This window comes from Colius striatus, chromosome 1 (genome assembly GCF_028858725.1).
Source record: "Colius striatus isolate bColStr4 chromosome 1, bColStr4.1.hap1, whole genome shotgun sequence".
NCBI classification, from domain to species: Eukaryota; Metazoa; Chordata; class Aves; order Coliiformes; family Coliidae; genus Colius; species Colius striatus.
This window is the reverse complement of record NC_084759.1, coordinates 194,337,391-194,359,098: the sequence shown is the minus strand read 5'-3', so window position 1 is coordinate 194,359,098 and position 21,708 is coordinate 194,337,391. Positions and strand designations below refer to the sequence as shown.

The window sequence follows — 21,708 nt, the reverse complement described above, 5'->3', positions numbered from 1 at the left end:
TTTAAACAGAGCTGTATTAAATTGCAGCAATAGGGCATGCAGATAAACAAACTGGAAATTCCTTAAGGGCAGTTGAAAGATAACTAAGATATGACGCCCAGCTACTTAAAGGATTTGTGTTTGGTGGTTTGTTCCTAATGGGGGAGGTATTTTTATACAAACTTGCTCTGGGATGGAGTGCTTCTTTAAACAGGAACATAGGCTGTGTAGTGTGTGGCCAGATTCTGCATATTAAAGAGCTGTGTTGTGTGGGTGTAGGCCTGCAAAGTAACAGATGGTGTTTATTATTTGGGTTTGAAAAAGTATTATTATTTTTCCCCAGGTTACAACAAAACTTTTACAGTTTCTCTAGAAAGAACCGAATCTCATCAATTGAAGGAAGTGGCTTTTATGAATCTTGGTAGGTTACTTCCCTGTGTGTCTGCCATTCTCCCTACTCAATAAGAGACAAATGGCTAACCCTTCTCTAGAGGGAAAGCATTTCTGGAAGTGTGGTTGTGTTACTTTGCTGCCTCTTTTTCTTTTTTTTTGCTTAACTTTTACATTTGGCACTTAATACTGCAATGCCTCATGATTAGTAAGCAACTTCCTCTGAAATTGCCTCAGAATCTGCTCTGGAGATCAGCTGCTGGGTTCTTGAGTATCTCAAGCCTCTTGAATGCTCCCCTGGAAACCCAAATGTGTTGCTAGTGTTTCCTGTGTTTAGTATAACAGCAGCTTTTAATTAACTCCTGTTACATTTCCTAGATATAATCAATTCCATCGGAGAGAAGTGAGCCAAGATGAGGATCATGTGAAACAGTCTCTTAAAGTAAATAAGTGAATGAGTGCTAGACTAATCCCCGTTGTTTCTTTAAATAGACTATTATGTGGCTGCTTATTTACCTGGGCAGTTTCTGCACCTCCTGAATATTCAGCATCCTGACCTGCTGTGCTATAGCTTATTTCTAACAGGTATAGTAAAACTGCTGCTTGAAGTAATTTTATTGAAAGTAAAGCCTGTTCAAATCTCTTAGCATGAGAGTTATATTTCTCAATGTTTGCTTTACTGCATAGTGTTCTGAAGAAGGGGAGAGGGAGAGAGCAAGAGTGGCATTTTTGCCACTTTCCATTTTAAAAAGAGAATATGAAGTGACATTACATACTTGATCTGTTATGTACTTCTGGCTAGTTCTGAAACGGGAGAAGACCTTTCACTGAATTTGGAATTCTTTGCCTTGGTTTCATAGTTTCCCTTCCCTTGTCCTTGCACATGCTTCTTGCTTCTCCACTGTTCTCAAATTTCACATGGAGATGTAAATTTGATTTTACATTTCCTTCCTCCAATTGAGTTGCTCTAAATGTGTGTGTTTGGAGGGTGTGGGGAGAGGAAATCTGTGTTTCCTTCACCTGATCAGGCTGATGCAATTTGATTTAGAGTCTCATCTGAGAGGCATGTTATTTAATTTCCAACAAACATGCCTTTATGGGAAGTAGGTTATTTTTGGAACTGGGGGGGGCCTTTGTTTGAAAACAGAAATCTGTTCTTCTGATTGGATGAAGGAGAGATAAGTAGTGGGAGCTGATGGAGGGGCAGCATCACAGGAAGCTACCTGTTTTATATACATAGTGAAATACTACTCTGCTAGAAAGGAGTAGAAAGCATCACTGTTGTATGGTGAGCTTGAGTACTCTGACGCAAAGGGTCTGGAATCCTACAGTATGGTGCTGTGGTGATGAACCTTAGTACCAACGTAAATAAATGATGCTTCAATCAGTAGTCATAGAACAGAACCTTCCTTTGCTGGCCATTGGGATGGATGATGGGTAAGAGATCCACCAATACAAGTTTGTATGACAATTCTGCATGTGAGCAGTTCTGAACTGTACCAATATGCTGAAGTGCTAAGATTAGTGTTGAATCTCTATTGTTGGCCTTGTCCCTTTCTCTGTTACATCTTATATACTCTGAGTTTGCTTTTGACAACTTTGTGAGCCTTAAATCTCTACACCCTGACTGCTTCAGCAGAGGGAAAAGAGAGAGCTGAGTATGAAGTGTGCTTTTCATTTACTTAGTTAACCCAGCCAGCACCATTCACTTCTTCAGCATAATATGAAGACAGCTGTTACAAGAGCCAGACTGTTTCTAACTGATGATGACCTGGGAATCTTAACAGAAATACTGGTAGCTGCCAAATTGTATGTTCTTAGTCTTTTCTTATTCTAAAACCAATATTCTCTAGGTGAGGATGCAAGAATTGACATATTGCAAAACAGCTCCATCCGATCCCTACTCTTGTCAATAGTCCTGGATTGCCAGGAAGGCAGCATGTATACTGTGAGCATCAGTGACACCGCCTTACTGCAGCTCCTGCAGAACAGCAAACGAGACAGTGAGAGATTGGCAGCTCTGCATTGTGCCCTGTTGTACTTCCAGCACACAGAAGACTTGGAAATGCAGGTGGGAGAAGAACCTCCTCAGAGCATGAATAATAACACCCAAACATGAAAAGTCCTGATTTGCATGTACATTTTGACAGTGCCAGGAGGCTCATGAGCTAGGTTGCCTAAACTACTTGATTAGTCCAGGCTGTCCTGAAAACATTTATCTCTGTATCGCTACTTCATGCAAAATGTTAGTACGGAAACCAAAGTTTTATACTGTCTTACAACATGTGCTGAAATAGAGATGTGATGATCTCTCCTGCTCTCTTTCTGACAGATCATTTGGTGGATTTCTGAGAACCTGTCAACATGTCTTTCTTTTGACCCCATTCAAGAGTTTATCATTGGTAGGTATTTCTGCATATTGAGTTTTCCTGTGTACCCTAGTCCTGACTTAAGGAGAAGCCACAGTGTCACAAACTGCCTCTCTTCTTTGCTTTCTTTTTGGTTATGATTTGTGTTAACTGACCTGTATCTCTAACTCTGTTAGTGACTATGTCAGTAGTTTAGAGCACCTGTCAAAATCAAATTGGCAGTAGAACTTCTCAAATTCATTCTCTGTCTTGTGGGACATACAAATTTATTGTTATTTTAGGTCACTGGAGAGCAAATTCTCCATCTAGTTCCTGTCTTGCATATTTGAGATGTAAATAATTGAGATGGGAGGAGAGGAATCAATCTCCTCTAGTCTAGCCCACGCCATTTTTTTCACGAGTGTCTGGCATCTCACAATACTAATAGCTGATTCCTCAAGTTAGCCAATGCATGTCCTGCTCCCTGAGCCTTTGTACAATGGACCCCAGCAGTGCTGAGCTGTAGCCAGGCAGATGACCTGGCCCTGCAGCCATCTGGGCTTCTCTTCCTCTTTTTGTGCACAGAATGAGACTAGTTCCACTGTGGAGGAAACTGTTCCAGGAGAACAGCAGGATTTGTCTCTAAAAAAATGTTAGATAAGGAATTGTCTGAAACCTGTTCTTCTTAATGGATAGTTTATACAATCTTGCCCTTAAATGTTTTTATATTGCATTCAGCCTCATTGTACTGCAGAATGTGTCCAGAAGCACACAACCTGGATAAACTTTTGCCCTACACTTCACTGCTTGACTGGATTGGGGTAAGATAACAGCTCGTACTTCTAATGAATAGCTAGAGAGGGTCTGATTTTTCTCCCTTAATACAGCCTTTAACTTGTTTGCCTTACTTTTGCGTAGACGTGCTCTAAATCCATATCTATGCTTCACACCTGTTTCATTTTCTCAAGTCTTAATCTTACTGGTGTTTTCCCTGAGTTCTATTTTTTTGTCAACAAACAAAACAAGAACAGCTGCTATAATGGAATGAGTGATTAAATCTCTCAGTTTTCATAATCGGGCGTTAATTTATTGTTTATCATATGCGGCTTATGATGAACACTGAACATATTCAACCAGCAAACTCATACACTTATTTCCAAGATCAACGGTATCAGTAGGGTTAAGAACTATGAGAAAGTTTTTTAGAAGCAAAATAACTATAGGCAAGACTCTGCAGTTAGAGCACACAGCTTATTTTAATTAGTCTGATCTGATGCTGTTCTAGTATGTTGTCTTTTTTTCATGAGATGAATGGGAGGAACATATTCCGTATTTCTTTTTGACAAGACCAAATGTACTCTTTTGGCTAAATGGCTAGTTTTGCAAAGGAAATGGATAATGAAGAGTCACTTTGATACCCAAACAGACTGTTTGATGCTAAATGGTTTGTATTCTTATCATTTGACTGTATTTATAGATTATCCCTGGAGTAACATGTGCAACAGACATTATTTCTCTACCTGTGTTAGAGGTAAGTTCCAATAAAAAACCATATATATTGGCAGATTAGGGGCTTTTTCTGGAGTGAGGCTGTGTTAAATACTAATGAAGTGTCCCCACAGCCCTATCCAAAATTAGAGGAATAGAAAATTGCCCTGTTTCAAATGGCTTATGCAGTAACTAAAATATTAGTTATTCAGACTGATGTTTGCTAACCCAAAGATGTTTGGTTTTTTTCCCCTTTCTGAAGAGACTTTTTCCATTTAACAGGGAAGATAGTCCAAGAATTAGTTTGTGTTAGATTTGTTCGATACCTCTTTATTTTGTGATTTGGTTAGCTGGAGGTAAACTTGGCACAGCAGACATGTAGGATTGCTATGTATCTCTACATGTCCCCACTTTGAGGGATATTTCCTTGTGCTGCCATTGGTACTAATGGTTCATGACCCTTTCACTTTGTTTTGTTCAGAGCATCCTGTGATTGCACTGATGTCAGGGCTTTGGCTAGCTAAATCTAGACGAATTCCTGCACAGCCTGGAAAAGGTGGTGAGCTGGATGGGGAGAGCACATGTTGGGTAGGAAATTATAGTTTCCATTGAAAACAACAGGAATGATTCTTTCCGTCTTTCATTCTGCTCCATCAGCTCCAGTTTACAGAGAGATTAAATTTTCCTAAGTGTTCTACAAGTTCTGAAAGAGGCATTTAACGAGCAGCTTGTTTGGGGGGGACAATGAGAAGAGTCAGAGGTTAATGGCAACAGTACAAGCAACACATGGGAGTAGACTCTGGATACATAACAGTAGTGTTTCATGTAGCCTTTTAAAGAGATGGGAGTCTCTTTCGTCCCCAGTGTTCACAAAATCTTGTAAAAATCAGTGAAATTACCTCCTGGTTGCTCACTTTGCAACAGTGCATCACAGCTTTGCTGCTACAGATTCACAGGGCTGCTGTCAGGGAGTCAGGCTTTGCATGCTTTCCTTGGGAAGGCTGCCCTGAGAGCCAAGACACCTGGGAAAAATCAGATCTTGAGAAAATTTGTTGCTAGATAATCCCTGTAATTCTCTAAGTTCAAAGTTAGCAGGCCTTTAATTTGTCTGAGATTGAACCTCAAGCCTCTGGGGGCAAATGCCTTTAGCAGCTATACTTCCTGATTGTGGAACTCATTTCCTATTTCTGTCTGAAACCTAAACAGGTTGAAAAAGTCAGAGTTGAACTGAAGACAAATATTTCCTGCTACTTTTGACTGAAAAGTGCACTAGCTCTTGAGTGAGAACAAAGTTAGTAATACACAGGGGATGGTTTTGGTCGTGTTGTACCACTCCAGTGACACAAACCCTTCTTAGCTCAAGTGCAGGTGGTCAGTTGGTGTTTCAGTTGGTATATGTTGTTGACATCACAAGTCAGACCCTGATGACACATCTGATCCTACAAGTAGTGTTTTTTTTTGCAAAGATATTCTGGTATTTCACAGAAGCTTTTTGGAGTTCTCAAGCCCATGAATTGTTGAAAGCCCTTGGGAGGCCTGAGTCCATATTCACCAAAAAAAAAAGTGCTATTTGGTTAACAAGTGTATGTTCATAACTAAATTCCTGTTCAGCAAGAGATGTTAAGAGAATCTGTGAGAAAGGGGGAACAGTCTGATTGTCAAAAAGCTTTACATAAGGATTGCAATTAGTAAGACCCAGATGGGGTTTTTTCCCCCTTTTTAAACACAGAAACCAAACCTGAAAGGGTGCAAACAGAAGGGAGGAAGGAAGGGGCAGGAGGAAGAAGGGAAGAAACTAGGAGGAGGTCCAGGAGAGGCATGAAAATCTGTAGTGCAAGCAGTTGTTAGAAAGCCAGCACAGGAAAAGGCAGCCTCTCCCCACTGCTGTGCTGAGCCACTGAAGAGCGGTGTTTTAAGGAGTAGTTGCTTGTGCACCTATGATGTTAGTTACATGGCTCTCTGAATACCTTCACTGCTGGGGAGACATAGCACTATAGTGCACATTGCACCTCTTAATTATCACCCTGTACCCTTTCAGAGGAGTAGAGCAGAGGGTTCTCTTTGTCTTCAGTTAAAAAAACATTGCTTGTGAAAGGCTTCATGGGAACTTTGAATAGATTGCAACCTGGTAAGGTCTTGCTTTGACTTCTGGTAATACAGTGTCTTTTAGGTGTCAATTCCTGAATCTCTAGAAATGTCTGCAAAATAAACACTGTCTGAGTCAAAGAAAAGTTTCTAGTCCTTGCCTTGATGATCCTCAAAATAATAGATTCAAAATAATCTTTTGTTTTAAACTTTTGACTTAGTAAAGAGAACTAATGCAGTGAAGGTTTTCAGTGGTGTGTCTGCTTTTAATTCTGAAGTCTACCACTTCCTGTTACAGATTCAATGTATGAAAGAAACTTGTCCTGCTTCCCCCCTGCTACACATCAAACAAAACCCAGGGTGGCATGAATGCAATGTCAGTGGTGGTGCTGTGGCAGTTGCATCGATTGGTCACTAGATGATACCCTTATGCTGTGTTCTTGATATTTCTCTGATTTCATGTTGTTAATATGTAGGCAGCATACTGCAGTAGTAGGTTGTATATCTTGTTAGTTAGCTCCAGCAGGGTGAACATATGGTGCCATACGCACTCTTAGTTTCCAGCTGCTAAATATAACTGACATGAAGCAAACCCAAGATTTATTTTTTTCTCTGTTGCAGCTACAACAATAAAGCAACAATCAGCACTGGCAGAGAGAGGGAAGTGGCTGGCAGGATTGAGGCTCTGCAACTTATTTTTCTTGGCAAATTGTAGTTTATAGTAGGAAGGGGGCTTTAAAAGCTGCTGAGGTTTTATTCTCAAGTTGATATTGTAGATAAGTAGGGGAGAGAGAGAGTGAAATCAACACATTAATGCAAGATGGAGGAATTTTGTGAACTCAAGACTTCTCTTCCTTCATATGTCACTATTGTAGTGTCTGTATTGGGAGACAAATATACATCAAGAGGGGCAAGGACAGCTAGTACCATCTCCTGTTTTATAAACTGACAAAAAGAATTGCCTTAACCTCATCTCTGCTTTAGCAATGATCACATCACTCCCCTTTTATAAACAGCGGCTTCAAATCTTTATACCCAGTCCAAGAACTAGCTCAGGAAACCAGTGTGTGTGTTTGTTTTTTTATTCCTCCTGTCTGTTCACAGCTGAGCTTCAACTCATTTCAGTATTAGAGTCAAAGGCTTTAGAATTGGAATGGAAATGTTTATGTTTAGTTTCTTTTCTGTTACTTGAGGTTGGCAAATGGATGTTTGCATTGTTAATATTAATGCCGATTGAAAAGAGTGGCAGCCTGCAGCTGTCAGAGTCATGGTGGTGTTCCTTTATTTGGAACTACTAGAAGCCCAGGATGAGGTTTATTTGACCAAATGTAAACATTTACATCTAAGTCAATTGCCTAAGGCTCCTTTAGTCAGAGGAAATCTGCACAATATGACCAGTGTAGTCTGTAGTGTAGTTCTTGCTGTCCCATCCCAAATATGAAATAGATCACTACCCAGAGGTACTCATTTCTTCCCAGTGACTTAAAAGCATCCTAAGGTGGCAAAGCATCTGCATTGCAGGCACCATATCTTAACCTCAAGATTAAGTAGGTGCTACCCCTGCCATCAAATCAAGGAAACAACAGTATTAGGGAAAAGCAGTGTAAATACTTCCATTTAGCTTTTCTCCCTTGGATTGTTATGAAGCTACATTAATCACAGTTCTTTCAAATCAGTTTGTGGGGTTGTGGAGTCTCCATCCTTGGAGGTCTTCAAGATCTGCCTGGACATGTTCCTATGCGACCTGATCTAGGTGAAGCTGCTTCTGCAGGAGGGTTGGACTAGATGATCTCTAAAGGTCCCTTCCAACTCCTACCATTCTATGATTAGGTATTTCTTTAAGGCTGTAGCCTATATTGATACTTTCTCTTCAACACTTTGCAGTTCCAAAACTCCAAAGGGTTCTGGGAGAAACTCAACTCAAACTTGGAGAGTGTGAAGTATGCAGAGCCACACTTGCACTACCACAATAACGTGCTCAGGAGGGAATGGTGTAACCTTTCAGAAGAGGTAAATATGCTGACACTGAAACAGTCCCCAGAGCTGCCCCTGAAGTGGGAGTTCTGAAGCCAAACGCAGAAGAGATGGTGTTTTTGTTGTTTGAGAATAACTGAGACCCTGATTGAGAAGTGCAAAGACTTCCAGTCATTTTACTTATAAGGTGATTGCCTGTAGGTCTTGCTCTGTTAAAACAATGTGAGAAACAAAACAAAAGCAGAGCAGACCTGTATTGTCATGTGGGTTAGATGTATTGTGTGGGTTAGGTGTGTGTGAGCACCTACAAGCTTGGGTGGTTGGAAGATGAGTTGAAGCTCTACTGTGCATTATTTCCATTCAGAGGAAAAGCCAGCTTCATTTTTCATCTGCACTTTATCAGGGAATACTTTAATTGGCCTTCTACTTGGTTAACTTGGGGATTTTTGTTTGTTTACAAACCAGATTGAGGAGAGAACCACCACAGCGTATTTGAGGAATATTTTTGAAAATGCTAAGAAGTAGGTACTGTTTTCTGTTACATTTACCCTTTCTTACTTTTGAACTATATTGAAGGATTTAACATGCCATTTAAATAGATGATTAGGTGTCTAATTAGATACCTTTAAAGAAAACTATCCAGCTGAAAATAGGTTATTGGAATCCTTACAGTCACTACAGCGTGATCTGAAATGTCCAGGCCTCAAGAGCTAAGGAGCTTGTAGTAGATGTGAAGAGTTTTTCTTACACAACCTAGACAGATATAACTTTAAAAATATGATGTAATATATTTACTAAATGTCACATGTATGGTTCTTGGCTTTCTTTAGCCATCTTTAAAGGTCAAAGGCTCATGTAAGCTTTTTGATATCCTTATGAAGTCCTGTACAGTAATGCATGTGAAACAAACAGATCTCTGTTTCAAACCCCAGGGTGCTTTCTCATCTGGATACTTGGGACTCTGGTAAGTAAATCTTGTTTTGATGTAGACCCTAGCTACAAGGCTTATTAGAATATTTCCATCTAGCTGTTGTTGGCTAAAAATAAATTGTTGTCTTTGTTTTCAGCACTGAAGAGTTTGGGGCATTAAGATGAGTGGTTATTAAATTAGAGGAAAAACTTTCTGATAGTAGTGGCAGGATCATATACTTGAAAATGAAGTTCCTACTTTACATTGGATGTAACAACAGAAGGAGTAAGCCTTTGTCTCCCTAAGGATTTCTCCTGGAGCAGATTATTAATGGCACCATGTTACAGTTGAGTCTTGTCCACTTATAGCTGCTTTTGCAACCCTAGAACTTGTGTACAGTAGGAGATCATGGCTGGTGAGAAGTCATGGTGTAGAGGAAGCAAATGTAATGAGCTTCCCTAGGCCGGGAACACTTAAGATTTTTGGGATGCTTAGTTCCTGTAAATAAATAAATAAAACTGAATTTAGTAGTAAATTATGTTTCTGCTTTTATGTGCCCTACCACTGTGCTGTGAAATGATGCTAAGTACTGGACACTCCTTTTACTACAAAGAATTTTCAGTGCATTCATTTCCATCTTCTGTCACTAGTCATCTGCAGCACTGCTGGCTGTTGCCATGGTCTCTGACCTGGAAGGGGCCTTGTGTCAACTGTAGAAGCCTCAGATTTGTGTTTTCCAAAGGTGCTTATTGATGAAGAATTCAGATGTGTAACTGTTACTAGAGAGTTTCTAGGTACCTGCCAGCCAGTAACAAGTATGAGTGTAATGTATCTTCCATGCAGATTTTTCTTCAGATCCTTTAAAATCAAGCAACATAGGCCTTTGTGTTGCTAAGTGGTGGAGTAAATATATTTCCAAGCGAGCAAAGATGGCTGGAGAGAACTTTGTAAAAAAATTAGCACTTGGGTCTGTAAAATGTTGACTATTTGATGCTACATGATGATATGGGAGATTATTTTTCTTCCTTCGCTGTTAGTAGACAGGAAGTGCTGGTTAAGAAATACAGGGTATTAAATTTCAGTAGATCCTATTAACCTCCTTCCATTTAGTTAGAATTGTTGTGTTCTTTAACGTAGAGGCTGGAAATCTGAATAACAGAAGCAGGCAGACCATGGGAGAGAACCAGGGAAGTGGGAGGTGATTATGTGGAATGTTTACTTTCTGTCTGGCCATTTCCTTGGAAAACCCATGCAGCTGTTTTTGCTTATTTGTTTGCAAATGACAAGATCTAAACAGCACATACATTTGCACTGGTGTTACCAGAATATTCTCCCTGTATTGAATCACCTCACTGTGGTGACTCTTAAATACTGAAGAAAAGAGTATTGCAAATGAAGAGTGGTGTGACAGGCTTGTGTTCCTCTGCGTTAGCACTTGGGAGAGATGACTGGCAGATGGTGGGTCATTTTCTGTTCTTCAGTTCTATATGCAGTCCTTGATTCTTCACTGTCTTAGTTCAGTAGGTGAGTAGATCAAACCTTAACTTGTTTGTGTGTGTTCCCAAGTAGTTTGAAGCTGGTTGAACTCTTCTGATATTTCTATAGAGTCATGTCTGTGAATGATTCTTGCTGTGTTTATTTCAGAGGAAAGGCTAATGCCTCTCTTTCAAGAGGAGGATTACCAGCAGCAGCTACTAATGGGACTGGTATGTGCTTTAGTCACACTGTACACTAGGGGACGCACAGCCTCAACAAATGTAGAGTAAGCTTTTAAATTCCAGTGGTGAGTGGAAGCTCACTCAGAGTAGCTATGGGACAAACGTGATATTTCCCAAGTTCATAGTCACGGTATTGTGATATCATCTTAACAGATCATGATCTAATAAGGCATAATGGAAAACCAGCAATGGGGTGTTGATTTATCAAAATGCTTTTTCCCAGTGCAGCTTTTTTATTTTGTCTGTTTGGTTATTCCATCCTACTGGAGTTCACCTTAATCTGTCAGTTGTGTTTGGACTACTTTACATCCTTAACACATGTGTAAAAGAATTTCTCACCACTGTTTTCCTCAAAAACAAGGTCACAGATCATCTTCAATTTAACACTTTTTTTTTTCACTGTCTCTTCCTTCTACATCATTTCTGAGATGGCTATGGCTCTTCTGAAGTACCCTCCTCTCTTGCACTGTTTTCACTGGTTATCTGTCCTTAGCTTCTAGATAATTAATCCTGTTTCAAATCCCTACCTGCCCCCTCCATCTAAATACACATCTTTGCTTGTCTCTTGTTCTCGTACTATGTAAAACTCAATAAAACTCTTGAGCATGCACTGGAATCTGTGAAGAGCATATCAACCCCATCCTGTCTGGCCAAATGTAAGACAAATTTTCATTTTTTTGCAGTCCTAGTCCCTTGTTTCCAAAACTGGTCTGTCATTCTCTCAGGCTTCTCTACATTCCTGCCCTGCAGTTTACTCAGATCAAACAATCAGATCCCTGCCGTCCTTTGTGCTTTCCCAGTACCTGTGTTGCTGTCCTGACACACTGAAATTAATCTGCCTGTGAACTCCTTGAGACAGATTTTTTTATTTGCCTGAGTTTCATTCTGAGCTTTCAAACAAATCATGCTTCTCAGTAATTCTCAGGAAAGAACCAGCATGGACTTGAGTTGCAATCCAAAGCTACATGAGGTCAGAGTATTTCAGAAAGGAGAGGGCAGGGAGTGGCATGGACTGTATGATAACAAACACTTTGTTCTAAAGACTTTACAGTTAATGTTTAACCTGCAGTTGTCATTAGTCACTCAAGTTCTCCTGTTCTTGGCTGCTGCCATAAACAGTGCTGGTGCTGCTCTGTCAGAATAACCTCAGCTTTACTTGTATGTAATACATATTTACATTCTCAGGACTCAGTGCTGGTGTTAAAATCCTTCTTTCACCCTGTACACTTGGCTTAACTCAGAGATGTAAGAACTGTAAGCTTTTTCTTTTCAACGCCACTGAAAGTTCAACATATCTCTCACTTTGCTGAAGTTGCATTGGGGACCATGTTGAAAATTCCCATCTGCTGTGGAATTTGACAAGCTTGTACCATAGCTCAGGTTCTCACTCCACTGGAGTTTTGTAACAGGGTAATGCCTAGTGACCAGGCACTGCACCTGCTGGAGCTTTTGCATCTTTTTGAAGATGCCTGAGGACACTGATTTGTTATGTTTTTTTTCCTAGATGGTTGCTCAGCTAAAGGATCACCTTATGAGACATCTACAATATGTAGGAAAAAAGAAGATTGACCAAATAGTCTTGGATTATGTTGCAAACCTGGTTAGTTTGATTTCATAGTCACTATTGTGAGCAAGCGTTCATTTACTGGAGGGTAGGGTCTTGGGCATGTGCTGTGTGTAGATGGCATACATTTGGTGGGACAAGATTGGGTTTAAGATGTTTAACCATATTTTGCTGCGTAATATTCTTTATATTGATAAAGGAAATAATGGTACATAGTATTAAAAAGAGTTGCATTGGTCACTCAGAATACAGAATCACACCATGGTAGGGGTTGGAAGAAGAAAACAGTTCCCTTTACAGCATGTGAAAATACGTTCTACTCACAGAAGTGAAAATGTGAACTCATCCTGAAAGTTGAAAGCGGTCTTCAGAGACATTTTGTTTTCTGTAGAATACATTGCTGCGTGTCCTGAGTGATGAAAGTGCCATCAGGGGAAAAAAGCTAAGAGAAAAAGATTTCACCCCAGTATGACATGAGAGTAAATTGTCACTACTCTTACATACTGACTTGGACAGGCTTTTTGTGAGTGTAATAGGAGACACAGGTTTGCCTGATGAAATCCATAGAAACTACAGTGAAAACTTGCTTTCCAGATTCCTGTTCTTCTGTCTTTCATCCTCTTAAGAGAAACTATTAAAAATATAGGCTGCAAAAACAATAGCATAGGAATTATTGTATTTGGTTTTGTCTGTCTCAGCATCAAGTCCTTTAAGTGCAAATGCAGAGTCCGTGGCGCATGTGGCAAGTAGTAAATCCTGGGTTTGTAAATTCCTGTCTTTGTGCTATCGCTGCCACACCATTCAGCAGAAACTCCCCACAGTGCTGTTTTCTAGGAATGGAAATCTCAGAAGTTTCTTGAGGCTCCTGATGCCCATGTTATTTCAGAAGTCCTGTGCAAACTAGTTATACTGTCAACATGACAGTGTTCTCTGAGCAGCTGCAGTTTCCACCGAGGTTACTGGCTTTTGCATTCAGGCCTTGCTCTGTAGCTTGACAAGTTGTTTCACTGTAATAGGCAGTCATTTTGCTCTGCCTTTATAGGAAGGACAGGAAAACTAAGTCTGATTAAAACAGTAACAGTACAACAGGAACCAAAGCTTCATACTTGAAAAAGCACAAGTGCAATGTTTATTCTCCTTTTATTTGATTTCCAGATTAAAATGATGAAAAGACCTACTCGGCCTTATCCGCAAGACTAAAGGATTGTGGACTAAATCTTAAAACCAAAACAAACCTCAGCCCTCCCCATGAGCACACTCTCAGGACTAATTGTTTTTAAAATGTCACTAAAAGTGAGATTTCTCTCAACTCAATTTACAGTCTTCTCGCTCTTGGAGAAGCTACCAAAGATATGTGTCTAAAAATTGCTTCTGCCTTCTGGCTGCCAGGTCTTAGGTGCTGTTTGGAAACCTTCAGAAATTATTGCATTGTTAGATTTGAGTTTCCCCTCATCCTAATCAGAAACTCTTACATCTTACACCTTCCTATATCCTAAATGTTTGTAAGTGCATAGGATCATAGAGTCATTTTGGTTGGAAAAGACCTTTAAGATTGAGTCCAACCACTAACTTAACACTATTAAGCCCATCACTAAATCATGTCCCTCAGCACCTCACCTATGTGTCTTTTAAGTATCTCCAGGGATGATGACTCCCCCATGTCCCTGGACAGCCCGTGCCAGTGTCTCACGACATTCTCAGTTTAAAAGTTCTTCCTAATGTCTAAACATTCCCTGGTGCAATTTGAATCCATTTCCTCTTGTCCTAAAACTCTTGTAGCTGTGATTCTTCTGACAGTTTCCGTGTAGCATCAGCAGCATGTAGCTGAGCTTCTGAAAATAATGAAACAGGAAGAAATTGTTTGCTTGTCTATTTACTTTCATAAAATATTTTATTACATTCAGGAGCAAAGGAGTGGCTGAGAACAGGGCTCTGGTGTGCAGCCACTGTGTAAATCAATTGCAGCTGAAGCTGATGTAGCCAACAACTGGGATTGTTGACAGTTTCCCATAAAACAACAGGCTGGTTGCTGTCAGAAAACCGCGTGTGTTTGTATACAGAGAAGTAACATGGAGAACTGTGGATGAAATGTCTTGGTGGGAATTCCCTTGTTTGCTAAAGAGGGCTGCAGAGCCCAAGCCTGCCTGTTGCCAGCCCACAGGCTACCTCACCTGCAGTCACTGTTCCTGTGTCTGTGTTCTGGCTGTTCCCTACTGTCACTTTATCTTGACTGCCTGTACTCCCTCTGTAAAACAGATAATGTTTCCTTGCTCTCATGTACATTATCTTGAGTATGAGATACTGCAAAAGTTTTGAAGCATGGCATCTCTTTCTGTGTTCATTTTCTGTGGTGTCCATTGTAGATGGTAGTGGCTGATCTCCCAAGGGAGTAGTGCTGTTGGTGAGGGAGTTATGTTACAAACATGCATCTGTCTAAGGTATGTTGTGATAGCTAGGGTGACTATGTCTTAAGAACATGTGATCTTTCTGTACCCTGGGAAAGCCAGTTTGCTGCATTGTTAAGTAAAGAATATAGATTCTGAAATATCATACCCATGAAAAGAATTTCTCTTGTGCAAATAATAAGAGGTGATTTTGGAGACTGTAAGAACCTTCCCTTCACCTCAGCATGGATCTTCAAATGCAGCTGTAGCTCCTGATGCAGAGGCTGTAGCTGCAGCCTGTATGCTGGCCAGAGATGAAAGTCATTCCAGCAGCAGGGGCGGCTCTTGTGGCCCCTCTCTGGAAACTGGAAATCGCTTGTTTCCTGGTAAACGAGTGGAGAAAACTTGACATACTCCAGAGATTAAAGTGGAGCTTTCCACTGCATCCAGAAAGTATGAAGATGGAAAGTATTAGGTGGTTGTTCTGCATTGGGTAGCTGTGCAAGGCTGGATGGAGTCATGGAGGGTGGAGAGAAAAGGTGCTATCTTGTAGAGCTTTCTGGCCAAGATACAGAGGGGACCATTCAGGAGCATTGCAGAAAATACATGTTCCTGTTCTGATCTTTGTATAGGAACCTCTCCTGTGTGTCGCTTTTCTTGCTCAGAGCCTGTGACAAGTTAGAGGTTGGAGAGGGCAGAGCCAATAAGAAGAAAAGGAGGGGATGGGGTGGGGGAAGGGTTGCTAGATTGTGGCCATCTTGGGCAGAGGAAAAAGTTTTGTAAGTTTGCGTGAAACCTCTCTGTGAAATGGGAGCTAGACTTGCTTCCTGAGAGCTTCCTGGGATTGATGGATTAGTGCACTTGGAGGCCCACAGATAAAAGGCATTTGAGGAAGTGTCCCAGTTCTGTTACTGAGATGTGGAACTGGTTACACGTGACAGTTGTGAGGGGTGGCTAGAGTGTGCTTCCATGTGTGGTTCTCTCAGCATGTCTTTTGTATGCTCATAGTCTGTACTGGATGTCAGCCTCAAAGAAGCAACAGTATGGATCAAGGGATTATTTTACTTCATTGAGGACTGAAAAAAAGCGTGGTAGAGGAGGAGAGACATTTGCTTGTCTCACCTTTCCTCCTTGCCAGCCTAAATTTGTGATTTCTCCTGCAGATTCTTTTTGGGAATCTGAAAGTTCTACTCTTTTCGGCATCATCCTGGGACCTTTCCTTGCTGAGTGCTCAGACACTTGGCCATGCAGTTTTTGCTTTCCTGGCAAACAGGATGTGAGATTAGTTTATCTGAGAAGCACAATGTGTTGAGATGCTGGATGTCTTGCACGATGCTTTGAGCTGGAAGCACTCACTGTAAATTTCTGGAACAGGACAATTGAATTAGAATTCAAATTTTAATTAATTTTACATTTTAAAGACCTTGGGGGGGAAAAAAGAGAAATGGTGAAGTCTTAGAGTGTCTTGAGAAGTTTAGCATAAGCTGGTGTGTGAAATACATAAGGCCAGGGGCCTGGTGAGCACAGCCTCCAGCAACATTCAGTCTTTTCTTTTTTGTTTTAGCTGAATCTGGTACATCGAATAATGAAGGAAGTCTGGAGGAAATACCAGCTGCATTCCTGCATCTTCTGCTTGTGAGCAAGTAATTTGTTCAAGTTTTCAGCCTGCCTTTTAAAATATGGGCATAGTAATTTTGCTGTTCAACAGTACTACTTGCTTGAAGAGGCAGTGCTTACTCTACTGGGCACATACATATGACTGTCACGTGCTCTTTGGTGATCCTGTTGGCCCTCTCTCAGCCAACATGAACGTGTGTCATGGAGGCAGTTTTATTGCTGGAGTTCAAAGTTGTTCAGTTCCCAGTGATCTTAACACTAGGGAGTGGCAGAACCACCTGTTAAAGACAGGTCACTTACACCTGCATTTGAAATACTTCACCTGTTGCTGTTGATACCAGGTACTGCTGAGAGACTCGTAAAGCCACAGTGATTTGGGAAGGGGAGAAAGGGGAGGCCACAGTGACTCTGTATGTCAGCACTGAACAGCTAGTGCTGTTAGGTGGCAGACACCTAAGTGAACAAGATAGCATCCCATGGCAGTTCACCCAAAATGCATGCAACTGGTGCAAAAGTAGCACAACCAATTGACCGTATCTCCAGGAGAGTGTGGGCATCTCTGGTTCCTAATACATTGCTCCTTTGTTAAATACAGTGGTGAGAGAGGAGGTGCAGGAGAGTTTGCAGTGTTCCACGTCATGAGTCGGATTCTGGAAGCTGCAAATGGCATGTGCTTGCCCTTACCTCCTGGTAAGTCCTACATTTTGCTGTTTGAATCATAAATGAGGAGATCAGTGCTATGAATTCCTCCCAGAAGAGCACTAGTTGCAGCACATTTGTCAGATTGGCTTTGCCGGTATCAAAATCTATTCAAGACAGTTACAGAGGGGAAGACCCACCATAAACACATGTAAGTGAAATGAAAGAGAATTTAATAGTTACTAAAAAATACAGACAACAAATGAGAGGTTTAGTTCTCTTTTCAGCTTTGACTGGAATGCTTGGGCACAGTCTTAGGTCAGAACTAGGATTTGGACTTCTTTCACGTGTATATTTTTCTTGGAAAACTGGATGCTAGTGACTACATGTTCATGCTGTCTTGCAACAGAAAGTGCTTTCTCTTGTGCTCTTGCCCTGCTAATATCTTTTTTCAGTTTTATCCTGAAGTCCTGCAGCCTTGACAGAAGATCTGATCTTGATACCAGATATTCCTTTCCTAGAACGTAATGACACAGAGTCTTTTCAAAGCACTTGCTTGTTTTCTTGATGTTTTCTGAAAAGACTTCTTCCTAATGTGTTCAGGTTCTGTTTGAGTCTTTCTAGTTTGCATTTCCTGATCTGTCTCCAGTCTTTGTGTTTGGTATGATGTTATCCCTAACAAGCTTACACTGTGTAGGCACAAATGCTGACACATGGTTGTGTGATGAGATGCAAACCCATCATCTGGCTGATGCAAAGGGAGAAATTGAGGTCTTGATGCTGCCATTGGGAATGTGTGGGTGACAGCCACATACTGATGGTGGTGAGGCCTCACACTTTGATTGAGTGGTGAGAAGGAAATGCAAGACAAATTGATAGCACCATTCAGGTATATATCTTAGAGGAGTTTAATGACCATACAACTACAGTGACTGTTTGGAGTCCCTTTGGCTTTCCTCCTTCTGGTTGGATTGTACTTAAAGAGAGCCTAAATAAGACTACTGATAAACTGATTTCCTCACCAACTATAAACAGCCAGAAATTAGAGTGTTGGCTTTAGCTAGAGTAATGCCAGTGTCTAGTATGGACCGTCGTACACCAGTTGGGTTTTTCCTAACAAGGTTGTGTCTCTTCCATAGGTTTTCACACTCTGCACTTGGGCCTTGGTGTTCGGTGTCTGCCTCTGCACACCCTCCTGCACTACATCGATAGTGGTGTCTTGCATCTGACAGAAACCTGTGTCAGGAAATTGCTGAAAGGTACAGTGAGTTTCCTGTTCTATTTGTTACCAGCCACCTGATTGGGAGCGATGTGCTTTCAGCCATTCAGACTCAGGCACAGGACTTACTGCCCAGGAGACTCAATTCTTCTCACAGAGCACTTTTTCAGTGAGAACTGTAGCTGATGGCATTGCTCAGGAGGAAAGAGAGAATTAGGGTGCAGGCTGTATGATGGAGCCTTACTGAGGTCAGCAAAGAAACACCTGTTTGGGGAGTATTTGACTTTATAGTTTTTCCACTGGTGACATCTTAGAAAGGTGAGTACTAAAGATTATAACAGAATTAGTTGGGGGATTGTGTGGCTCTATGAAAGTACACATCTACGTATAAGGAATATAGTCTGCTAACCAGTCCTCAACTTCTGCTTATGGTTTTGTTTGAAACAAGGCAATCCTAGTGCTGGGATTGGCAAATGGATAGAAACCCACTGGTAGGAAGTAAAAATTTAAAGTGAGTAAACAAAAGCCTACCTTGAGCCAGCATCCCAATTGTCTTAAATACTGAGGTTGTACCCGTCTTCTAAATAGAGTGTAAGGTTACCTAAAGGTGGGAGTTAGAATCAGTTCTGTGTCAACCCACATGGTCATCAAGAGGGGCCTGAGGCTTGGGAACAAAATAGGGAGTGAGACAAATTGGCAGTTAGAGGCCCAGTCAGCATCACCCTCATATTGATTGCGTTTTCGAGGTCAGGAGAGAGAATGTCCTGGGATCCAGCAGCACCATGGACCAGCTCTCCAACAACAATGCATTTCATCACAGCTACAACTGCCTTCCCTTGTAACGTGCCACTTCTCCAGTGTTCCAGAGAAGGGATCCGATATGCAGCATTTGTCTGTGCCTGGTCTTGGGAAATGAAGTCCAAATGTGGAGAGTTCTGCTTAGTCAAAACACATGTGAATTCTTGTATAAGTTGTTACATAAAATAAAGTACAGATATGCAAAAAACTAAGTTTATGTAGCTAGCATCACTATAAATAACACTCCTTTAGCCCTTGTTTAAAATGAAGGTTTTCATTTCATGACAGAGATATTTACTCAGTGTCTTCAGTGAAAGGTCAAAGTTTTAGTTATGTGGTTACCACTAATAGTGATGGGTTTGAGGATTTTTCCTTTCTCTTGTAGATCTGGATGACACTGAGGAGAATGAAAAGTTGAAGTTCAGTATTGTCATGAGGCTTCCTGAGGTAACTGATAACTTTGGATATCACTTCTTGGACTCTGGAATCAGAAAGATCCTCACTGTGCATAGGATCAAGCCAGTGGAAGACTTAGCAATGATTCCAATAGAGCATGGATAGAACTTGAACCTCTACAGGTTCTCCATCTTCTGCTTGTGACCTGTAGGGTACCCTGATAAGTTCTAGATCTATCAGTGGTGTTTTACAGGCTTACCCTGCAGGAATCACAGAGACGAGACTGACACTGTGCTGTTGGGTGCTCATCTGCATGAAGCAATAATGGGTTTATGGGGTTTAAAGAGGATTTTTTGTGTGTGTCTTATCGTGCAAAAATGCCTTTCTCTCTTGTGACTTCTGCATTTAGTTTCAGTCATTTTATCAAACACGTTCCAAGCTGGTACAGTAAAAGCTGCTCACGCCATAGCTGTGTGGCAGGGATTGAACGCCAAACCCTGCCCCTCTCTGAAGTCTCCCCACCGTGCCCGTGGGTAGGGGACTGGAGTAGCCACATGCTGGAGCTGAGTACTGATGTGATTACCAGTTCCCACAGGGTGGGGCATCGACTGCTCTCTTTCCCCAGTTGTTCTTGGTGCCCACCACAGTGGAGCAGGGGAGGGCACAGTGGTGCAGAGAGGGCCCAGCAGCCCCGTGGGCAGAGGGAAGCCGGGATCCCCTGGGCAGAGCCTTGCAGCACAAGGCTTCCCTAAGATAAGTTGCTTATTGTTTGCTCATTATGGGCTGTTACGGCAGAGTTCAAATGGCCAGAAGTGCTGCTTTAGTTCTCCTCTAACAAGGACTTCTTTATTTGGCAGCAGTTTTGAGAAGGGGTAGGGAAGGAGAACTCCACAGGAGGTTCTTTGTCCCCTGCATCTTGCTGTGGGCATGGGCTGGGGAGCTGGGGTCAGCACAGGGTCTCTGAGCTGTCAGCCCCAGGCCTGGGGGATGGGGAACACCCTTCCAGCAAGGCTTGGGCAGGAGGGGCTGAGCTGTGGGGATGTGTACTGCTAGTTACACACAGTAGCCTCAGTGCATTACTATTTGGAGCTTTAGGGAAAAAATGCAGAGAATAGCTTGTTTGCCAAAAAGGACACTTTGGGGTGACTTGGACTATTTTGAGCAGATTACATTCACTAGATGGCTTTAGTTGCATCAGAAGCAAGTATTTAAGCACCATTGATGCTGTCCAGTATTTCCTAAATGAACTCTTTCAGTAGGCTGGATTGCAGGATGGGGGAGAGAGATCTAGATAAGGGAACACAGCAGAAGGTGGAGCAGTGTGTTTGTATTTGTTTGCTTATTGGTTAGGACTAGGAGCTTTAGAACATCTGTGTTTACATTTCTTTTGCTTTTGGGAGCGTGTCATCAATTCCCAGGGCAATGTCCCAAGTTGCAAATTTTGCCCCCAGTATCTCTCCTTGCTGGCATTCTGCTTTTGTAAGGTTCCTTGGGCTGAGCCTGGGAGAAGCCCTGTTCTGAATGGGGCATTGAGGGATGAGGCCTCTGTGTGTGTGCTTTGGGAGAAGAATGGCTCTAAACCAGAGTCACAAGAAAGGTAAAAGGGTCATTTTAAGCCTCAACTAATATTTCAGTACACATGCAAAGTGGGACAGAGGTAATGGGGCAGACTGATTGATAGAAACTTACTGAGTAGCTCAGTGGGTAGCAAGCATCTGATTGTGTCCCGTGTTTTGGGAGCATTTTGTCATCTCTTAGTTACTGGCTAAGAAAGAAGGCTTCAGGGCTAAAAATGATGCTCCTCGCTTCCATCATCAGTGTCTGAAAGCAAAGCAGTCTGTGTCACAGCCTGCATTTTGTTTCTGGTTGGGTTTTTTTTCCTTCTTTTCTCCCTCAGAGTTTCCACTGTCCTGTGCTTATGTTCTCAGGTGTTTGTGGTTTTGCTTCCTAGGCTCTTGGGCAAAAGGTCCGCCAGTTCTGGAACCACCCAATAAATGCTCATGTCATGGCACGGAAATATGTGAAACTTCTGCTGGAGAAACTGGGCAACAGGCAGGTAAGGGCACACAGGCCACTCCTGGAAAATCTTTCTTCTGCTTTGTCAGTGGTGAGGTTTCCTGACCTTTCTGTAGACCACAACATGCTCAAGACAACCCTAAAACTTGGTACTGTGCGACTTTGTGAACTGACCTGACACAT

At 41.7% G+C, this 21,708-nt stretch overlaps 1 protein-coding gene across 3 annotated transcripts in view; it reads left to right on the top strand.

Moving 5' to 3' along the window:
• The window catches only part of GSAP (gamma-secretase activating protein), a 46,185-nt gene that overhangs the window by 21,633 nt on the left and 2,844 nt on the right, over nucleotides 1-21,708 (top strand). For 2 of the 3 annotated variants that reach the window (XM_062019458.1, XM_062019450.1), the window contains 16 exons: nucleotides 323-400; nucleotides 862-954; nucleotides 2,223-2,440; nucleotides 2,702-2,771; nucleotides 3,456-3,538; nucleotides 4,195-4,248; nucleotides 8,175-8,300; nucleotides 8,730-8,785; nucleotides 9,197-9,228; nucleotides 10,819-10,880; nucleotides 12,397-12,492; nucleotides 16,405-16,475; nucleotides 17,053-17,147; nucleotides 18,236-18,355; nucleotides 19,499-19,560; nucleotides 21,461-21,565. In XM_062019458.1, coding sequence (XP_061875442.1) covers nucleotides 323-400; nucleotides 862-954; nucleotides 2,223-2,440; nucleotides 2,702-2,771; nucleotides 3,456-3,538; nucleotides 4,195-4,248; nucleotides 8,175-8,300; nucleotides 8,730-8,785; nucleotides 9,197-9,228; nucleotides 10,819-10,880; nucleotides 12,397-12,492; nucleotides 16,405-16,475; nucleotides 17,053-17,147; nucleotides 18,236-18,355; nucleotides 19,499-19,560; nucleotides 21,461-21,565 — 1,421 coding nt within the window. The remainder of the gene's footprint in view (nucleotides 1-322; nucleotides 401-861; nucleotides 955-2,222; nucleotides 2,441-2,701; nucleotides 2,772-3,455; nucleotides 3,539-4,194; nucleotides 4,249-8,174; nucleotides 8,301-8,729; nucleotides 8,786-9,196; nucleotides 9,229-10,818; nucleotides 10,881-12,396; nucleotides 12,493-16,404; nucleotides 16,476-17,052; nucleotides 17,148-18,235; nucleotides 18,356-19,498; nucleotides 19,561-21,460; nucleotides 21,566-21,708) is intronic. The other variant, XM_062019465.1, reaches the window with a different exon arrangement.